This window comes from Nannochloropsis gaditana, assembly GCF_000240725.1.
Source record: "Nannochloropsis gaditana CCMP526 unplaced genomic scaffold scaffold539, whole genome shotgun sequence".
NCBI classification, from domain to species: domain Eukaryota; class Eustigmatophyceae; order Eustigmatales; family Monodopsidaceae; genus Microchloropsis; species Microchloropsis gaditana.
In genome coordinates this window covers 1-8718 of record NW_005803414.1, presented here as the reverse complement: position 1 = coordinate 8718, position 8718 = coordinate 1, and the positions used below count along the sequence as shown (strand labels likewise).

At 55.8% G+C, this 8718-nt stretch overlaps 1 protein-coding gene across 1 annotated transcript; it reads right to left on the bottom strand.

The window, feature by feature from the left end:
• Nucleotides 1-3692: 3692 nt before the first annotated feature.
• On the bottom strand, nt 3693-4216 carry NGA_2118600 (nucleotidyl transferase domain-containing protein; the record flags this gene model as incomplete). Its single annotated transcript, XM_005854333.1, has 1 exon — nt 3693-4216. A coding segment is annotated over one exon (524 nt), but the record flags the coding sequence as incomplete, so codon positions are not given.
• Nucleotides 4217-8718: the final 4502 nt, after the last annotated feature.

Sequence of the window (8718 nt, the reverse complement as noted above, 5' to 3'; positions counted from 1 at the left end):
ACAAAATTGGTCCTCGACGATCGGCTCATCATCAGAATACCGTTTTCAAGTTTGTAGACACATATGCAATGATGTTAGCGACCTAAATCCAACCTCTCGGCCCATCATACTCTGAGGGAGCCGTGCGGAACGCTGCGCTGACTCCGATATAACTTTTAGGTAAGAGCCTTGTGCTGTGATTACCTTTTTATTAGAAAAAATGTAATCCGGCGCTTGCCATTTCCGTGGTGATGCTAATATAGAAACCAAACAATAAAGTGGTGAGGGGTGAGCGAAGGGTCAAATGGAGGTCGGGTTCGGAAAATTCAAATCAAATTTAAAATTTGAAAAAGATAGGACATGTGGTTCGGGTCTATGTCGACAAAGTCCATCTCATCCGTCTTTTAGCCTGCTTTCTTCTTCTCGATGGTCGATTTTCCGTTCTTTGCACAGATTCTTATTTGGTCAATTTTTCATCACTCATGGCATCACTCTTCTGTGACACGCGTGAGCCAGCTTTCGTTCGGATAAATCATTTGTACTCTCCCGCGAAATACGGACCTGAAGGCGTCCAAAGAAGGCTGACGTACGAGCAACCGTCAACAAACACCGTGTCAATCGTAATAAGAATCCCATTAGCACACTATCCATCTTTTATTATAAAATACACCGGTGACACGTCAATTTTCGTTCTTTCCTGCATGTGCCTACAGCGGGAACTTTCATAAATAGAGCTTTTAGAGACGACAGGAATTCACAGCAGAGGAGGCTGAGAGCACAGAATGCTGACACAGCTATTCTTTGGAAAAACTCCACATCGACTTTTGGATGGAATTCAGGCACAAGACGATTATGGCAGTGGCAGGGCCAACATTCAATCAAAAACGGCAGGAGACCTGGAGGGTGGGAAGGAGACAAAACGTTCAATCGAGCCCAAAGGCCATACAGAGGTGTTGGCGGAGTACAAGCCCCAGATGGAACAAATGAATGAAGGTAGCGTAGACGAGAGGAATCCACGCATGACCCCGTTGCCCATATCCGAGGGCACTGCGGACGAAGACAACCGCGAACCCCAGGGTCCAACGGACTTGACCGGCGGGACCTTTTCAGGGCCTAATTACCGTGATAGGATGGATCATTTTTACCCACGGCCCCTGCCGGATTCTGGGAAGGCCGATTATGTGGAGAAGCAAGCCCACGAACACCATCTACATCCTCCGCCTTGCCCGACTTGGTGGTCATCGACGCCTGGACTTTCAAAGCCTGAGATGAGTGATCAAGAAAGAGTACAGCAGCTTCGCACCCCACCTTGGGAAGAGAAATGTGACGGAGAATGGGGTTATGAGGGTTTTGCACAAAAGGCAGGGCGACCATCCGGTCCCGGGCAGGGACAAGAGGGGTCGCATCAAGACAGAGGGGAGGACGATTTCTTGAAAAGATGTCACGCCTTCAGCGAGTCCGTCGCCTACGTCCATGCTTTCGGGAATACACATCCCACTGCAGCCTTTACATTAGGAGTGAACAATATGAGCGACTGGACCTCTGAGGAACGGCGGTATTTGGGGGGCTCCCGGGCCGTGCCTGTGGACACGGAAAAGATGTTGGACTTGGACAATATAACACTAGTCGAGGCTTTGGTATCAGGGACCATCAGCTATGATGATGCCTTCAATGTTTCTGCCTTATCCGAAATTTCTACAGACGATGTAGAACGCAAGCATCGACGTGTAGTGCACCACCGGCGGCTTCCCTTCTCCTCCTTTGCTTCTAACCTGTCCGACGTGGCCCTTCCTGCTTCTTTGGACTACCGCTATAGCGACGCGAATCCCTACGGCGTGGTGGCAGTCACATCGGTCAAATATCAGGGCACCTGCGGGAGGTACGTAGACATAAAGGTTAATTCTCCCTCTCCCGTCTCACAATATCCTCCTTTTCAACCTTGTCTTCTCCCTCAGACCTCTCTCTGCTCCAACATGCACCCACGCAGTCGCCTTCCCCGCGTTCATTTCCCCACAGTTGTTGGGCATATGCCACCAGTGCCCTTGTCGAGGGTCAAATTGCTCTGCAGCATGCCGAAGATTTCGGGGACGGTAATCATGATTTCACCACCACGGACGGCAGCACTCGCCACGGCCCCGGCGCTTTGTTCACAAAAAGTCTCTCTTCCCAGCAACTCGTTGACTGCGCCGACCAGAACACGGGGTGTGAAGGCGGGACCGTAAGCGACGCCTTCTCGTACATACATGACCATGGCCTCCGAACCTTCTCCTCCTATCCGTCCACCCAAATGCAAGGTGTGTTGGGTAGGGAGGCGAGGTGTCTGCTGCATACTTTCTCAAAAGTCAGCTTCCTTCACCCCCTTCGACCCTTCCTATCTTTGGCACAGGCGCATGTTTGGGTGATACACCTGCCTTTGCATTTGCCTATGGCCCTACATTCATCCCTCCCTGTGCTTCTGACAAGCTTCTTCAAAAGGCACTCTATTTCTTCGGACCCCTGGCCGTCCATGTCAAATCCAACTGTCCCGCCTTCCTCGCCTACGCCTCGGGGATCTTCACCCCTGACCAAGACTGTCTGTTTCCAGGCTCAGGAGGAGGAGGGGAGGAGAGGGGAGCAGGTGTGACGGACTGGGGAGGCCAGGGGCCCGACTTGGACACATGCACGCGGGAGGTGGACCATGCCATGCTCTTGGTGGGCTACGGAGAAGAGGAGCCGGAGGAAGGTGGGCGGGAGTTTTGGGTGTTAAAAAACACGTGGGGTACCACGTGGGGCGAAGCAGGATACATGAGGATGTTGAGACGAGGGGGGGGGGAAGGCCAGGGTCGATGTGGGACGGCGTGCGTGGGTGCTTTTGGGGTGGCTGCCGTGCAAGGGTGGAGCCTGTTGCCGGTGGAGGAGTGGGCGGCATTGAAAGACGATGCGGTCGGGGCACAAAGCACGGGAGAGGCGGATGGGGTGGAGGAAGACATGGTTGACAAGGCCCAGACCCTGGCGGAGGAAACGGGGGACGTCTTGATCGAGGCAGGACACGCGATCAAGACCGCAGCCGTGCAGGCTGGGAAACAAGTGAAGGGATGGGAGCAAGCAGGGAGGGCCGTGGATGAACGGGTTTGGGCCCTTGCTGTGGTGGTGACGGTAGTCCTCATACTTACGGTGGCTTACTGCCGCTGGCGACGGTCTAGACGGCTACGAATGGCCGCTTTACAAGTTGAACGGGAGCGAGCGCGCTGGGTATGAGGAAAGTTGAAAAGGGGGAAGGGAAAAGGGACGGAGGGAGGCAGAGATGGGTGCCCAGAGGGGTTTGAATGTCGAGCAGAGAGCTGTTCAGAGATGATGCAATATGACTGACGTACAAACATTAATCCTTAATTGGTCAGGTCATGTTTTAGCCACAGCAAAATACCAAGAAAATTGACATAAAAGGACTATCCATATTCACGCGCATCAAGCCGTATTAATAAAGCGCAGAGTTGATGACTAGGATCTCGTGGCGTGCAAAGGAGGTCCAACAGGATAGGCGGAAAAATCCGCGAGCCCGAGCATAAGAGCCGGAGGTTTATGCTCGGAACATTCTTGTCGAGAGACAATAGCTCATCATCCGCCGTACGCTTGGTGGGGTCTCACTCCCAACCCTCCCGTCTTTGCTCAGACGTTTTTCATTCTTTCGCGCGCCCTGATCTCTGTGGAACTGAGGTCGATTCGAAATTGCTTCTCACTCAGACCAAGAAACATCTCAAGCACTGACGGGGGGAGAGCCAGCGGCCGCGCTTCCTCTAACACCGCTTCCAACGTCAGGAAGTCTGCTTTCCCATCGCTCCCTTTCACTTTCCTGCCCCCCACGATGAAACGACAGCCCTGCATCCTTATTTCGTTCAAGGCCAGAAGGAGGGCATCCCGCCCTCCTTTCCCTCCTCCTTCCCTCTCTGCCGTTTCGTAGTATTTAGGCTGCAACAGCCGTTTGGCAGTGTCCGCCCCAATCAAGAAGCAAGAATGGGGGAAAATTCGAGCTTTTTCGAGAAAAAGTGGGGCACGGGTAAGGACAAGTAGGGCAGAAGAGAGAGAGGCAAATTGCGAGAAGCGAGGCATGAGGGCACTTCTTTCCGTCATGCCCTTATCGGCATTGGAGGTGGAGATTTCAAAGAGAACAAGGGGGGAAAAAGAAGGAACAGAAGGAGAGGCGGAGGACGGGTGGGAGGCCAGAAGCGTTTGGGCGGCGCGGGCAAGTTGAATGTGGCCTTCGTGCAGAGGATTGAAGGAGCCAGGGTAGACGATGAGAGGGGAGAAAGCCGGGGGGGAGGGCGGGGTTGAGGCAGGGAAGACGGTAGTGGAAGACGGGTACAAGCGGAGGCCGTTGGGCGCCTGGGGGCATGGAATAAAGACGACTCGATCCACCGTCTGGTGGACCATCAGTGCATCCAAGGCGTCCCCTTCCTCCCGCCCTGCCTCGTCCTCTCCTTCGACAAGTCGATCCTCCCCCCCTAATCCTCCCTCCCCGACACCGACGGGCAGGAATTCCCGCCACGAGAAAGACGGAGAGGAGGCATCGGGCCCTAGCGGATGGGTAGCCTCCATCAGTGCCGCCAGGGTGGCTTTACTGACGGCAATGTCCTCCTCCACGCGGCTCCGGGCCTGCTTGGTCAACGACAGGGAGTAGCCGCGGGCGAGGACCCGACCTTCCACGTCCAGGCTGTACGTGGCAATGTGAGCACGATGCTCCCCCCTTTTTGCCTGGCTCGACACCACGGAGGCTGTGCACGCGACCCCCACGAATGTCCCCTCCCGCAGCACGCGGACTTGGCCCTCCCTCCCGCCTTCCTCCCCGCTGTCTTTCCCTCCCTCCGCCCCTCCCACCGCGAGTGCGACCGCCCGGTGGTACGCGGCTCGTGCCAGTTCAGACGCCGTCGATGCCGAGCAGTAGGAGCCGTCGGAGGGAGGAAGCGAGGGCTCGCGCCTTCCATGCGCCAAGTACACGGCAATCGCCCCCTTCGCATAGGGAGACGCTAGCTCCAGAAGCACATTGCTCGCGCCCGCCGTGCCCAGCATCCATTGACCAAGGGCCCCACCGGCACCTGTGGTGCACACGCATATCTGTAGGCGGGAGGGCGGGGTTGGAGGACGGGAGGGTTGGCTCGCAGGTGGGGCTGTGTACAGGGTGCGGAGAGCGGCCTGGACGTCGGGGGGGATGGCGCAAATCATCGTGGAGACGGGGCCCGAGGGCGAAGCGGAAGAAAGCGCACGCACGGACGTTCGACCCTTGACGTGAAAAAGGCGCGAAGGACCCCCGGGCACACCGTTGAAAGAGGTGAAGGAGGCTTCCTGCGCTTTACGCCCCCCCCCAAAAGAGAAGGGCGCGGTCGAGGTGATGGAGCGGGGAAGCGCGGGCGAAATCCAACCTAAACCAGACGCGTGGAGGGCTGCGCTTGCTTTACTCCAACCAAAAAACGGCCGACACGGAGAAGGTAAAGCGCCTCCGAGGGCGCCACGGAGGGGGTCGGAACGTGCGAGACTCCCAGGACAGCCCAAGGAAGGGGTGAAGGAGGAGGCAGGGATGGGCCCGTGCGCGCTGCCTAGAGACCAAGTTATGCAACGAAGGACGACAAGCAGGAAAGAAGGACGCTGATTGATGCCGAGACCGCGTCTTTGAGAGGGACATATACAGAAAAGGGGAGAAACGTGACCAGGAAGAACACGAAGTGAGGAAGGAAAAGGCGAAATGGGATGAACTAAACCGCAGAGTTGCCGCCGTACATAATTTTTTGAAATATGCACATACCGAGTACTCTTTATCATCCCCCGCGTATAAGGGATCCTCTACTCCCCAGCAAGCGGCCCGTTTGTTCCCTCTTCACACGTCACCAAGGCAGCGTTTTGGGAAGTACTAAAAGCTGGGCTCGGGCAAACCTGTCCCCCCCCCAAAAAAAAGGAGAGCATGAGGTTCTGCTTCCGTTTTAACCAACCTTATCATTCCATGCGTTACCTCTCGTAAAATGCTTTCTTTAAAACCTTCCCACGTCAACTACCTCCGGTTCTAGCGACAGCGACTCGGAGGGGCGTGGATACCATGACTAATCGCAAGCACAATGTTGTGGACAAGGCCAGCGTTGGCCCACAACAGCGACAGTGGCCCACCATTGTAGGCATATGTGGAATGTTTTGTGGTGGTTGCAACGCACGTGTATGCCTTCGGCAAGTTGTTCACCTGCGGGAGAGATAAGCTCTCTTTCAGCAAGCCACGCCCTTCCTCTCTCTCTCAGTTACCTGACCCGTGCTGCTTTGTCTCCCTCTCTCTGCCCAATCCTGCCCTCACGCCACTCAACCAACATCGTTGCGAACAGGTACACGGCTGGGCGGCTATCATGGCCAATGCATCCATGCGAGCCGCTGCAGCGCAGTATATCAACCCGGCGCCGCAGCTTTCTCACAAGACGATAGTCGTTCGGCTCTATCGCAAGAGCCTGAAGACTTTAAATTCTTGGTAGGTGCTTCTAGGCATGGCTTCATGCCCAACCCCATCCTCTCACATGTGCTCTGCGCATTTGTGTGGTCGTTGTTTTGTGCATGCGAAGTTATGTCTTGAATGTTCCCTGTGCGAACCGCCAGGCGCGGCAAGGAAACCTGGAGCGTGACGGCCACCTTTGCCTCCCTCCCGCATTACTTTCTTACATGGGTTGCCTTTCCAACCTCTCAAACGATTTCCATGCCCTCGATATTTTCTTATCGTACCCTCATAGCCTATCTCCGCTAGATACACGCTAAAAGCGTTGTCTGTTCCTCCTTTCCCCGCTACCTGTTCAATGTTTGCCCCTTTTCTTTCCTTCCCCTCCCCATCTCTTGACCTCTTCTGTCATGCCACGTATTCGTCTTCCTCCCTTCCTAATCCTGTCTGCAATTCCTTTCCCCCGCAGGGCTATCGACCGGGAAGTTTTCCTCTCCGAGGCCGGCAAACTCCGAGCCTCCTTTTCGGCCAATGCACACTTGGCACCCGAGTCAGGGAAAGTGAAGGCGTTGGTCCGAAAGGCCCACGAAGAGCTTTTGCGTTACTCCCACCCCGACAAATACATCCTTCCCTGGATGCCAGGCGGGACTCTCTTCATGCGGAACCCCCCCTTGCCCTTCGACGTGGTGTTTGCCGGTCACGTCCCTGAGGACGTGAAGGAGGAGCCGTTGAACATCGACATGACCCCCGTCGTGAAGGGAGAGAAGGGCGACGGTCGTGTTCTGGTGGACAGCGCCAACAAGGCGTATTTCTGAAAGGGAGGCGAGGGGGGAGGAAAGGGACATGTGTATCTAGGTAGGGCGGGGGAGCATGATTTGAGTATCTGCAAAGGAGCGAGAATGGAAAAGGCATGGAGGCCAGCGATGCCATTCCAAGGGAAAGAAACACCCATCAAATGGCAGAAAAGGAGGCACGCTCGCTGGCACTTTTCAGGGGTCTTGAAAATAGTCTTTCTGGCAACGCCGACGGGGAAGGGAGTGGCGGTAGAGCCAAGAAAAGTGGGAAGAGGAGCATGTGTACAAGCGCACATGAGCCTTGTCGCCCAGCGTGTTGGTCTCGCCTTCGTTTTTTTCTGTTTTTTAGCGGGGCTCTTTGATGAAGGAGGAGGAAGCAAGACGCCTCCCCCCCTCCCGACCGCAACCTAAGCTTATCGTGTCCTACTCATTGATTCATTAACGCTAATTCACTGTTTTGATGCCATAGACCTCGCATTCCTATTTATGTTCATGCAACGTGCTGTCCATTTCATTGATTTTTGGAAACAATGATTGGCGTCGTCCCACCCTTCTCGGGTCCACGCCCGCGGGACTCCGGGGTCCGACCAGACAATGCTGCGCACGGGCCAAGCCAGAGGCCCTGCTCCCCAGATCCTCACCTTCCCGCTCTCTCCTCCATCCCTCGTCTGCAGCCTTGCTCCTCGCCCCCTGCCTCCCTCCCTTTTGTTGCCGTCCTACCGGGCACGTCACCCTGTGCCAAGCCTTTAAATAGCCCAGCACTGGCATCCTCCCTTCCCTTCTCTACTGCCTCGCATGTGCAATGCCCTGCTTCCTTGCTTGTCCATCTACTTGCAAAATCCACCCTCCTCCCTTTCTCCTCAAGCCTCCTCCTCTCCCATCAATTCCTCCCTCGATCCTTCCCGCAAAGGGGGTCCGAACAGCCCTACCTCCATCGCCGACCGTACCACCAGTTTGGAGCCTCGCTTGTACGTGTACCCAATGAATTCGTGGCCCTTCTCCTTGCGGCCCGCCGCCCCGCCCCCCCCCACGGCCCCCAATCCCCCCTCCGTCTCGGGAAAATCGTCAAAATTTGCCGTAATCTGCTCCAGCAACGGCCGGTACCGCACATCCTCCTTGGGCACCTGCCGCAAATCCTCCAGCATGGCTCGCAGTACTTCCCAGCCTTCCGGTTTGTATGGAGCCGGCGCCGTTTTCAATGCGTCCCAGTCCAAGCCCGACTCGACAAACCAGGGGTGGGCCTTGATCTCCTCCCACCCATGCCGCCCCAGCCGGCGTTCGGCCGGCGCCATTAGAGAGAACATGAAATCCAAACAGGCGGGTGACACGCGCGCGCGGACCTCCCCCGGTACTTCCAAATGCTGCTGCCAGCGTAAAATTTTACGGCAGGTCATCACTGGCTCTTCCGCATAAAAGGGGGTGTAGCCAACCAGGCATTCGTACATAATCACACCCAGGCTCCACCAGTCGCATTCTTTCCCGTACCCTTTTTGCATCAACACCTCGGGA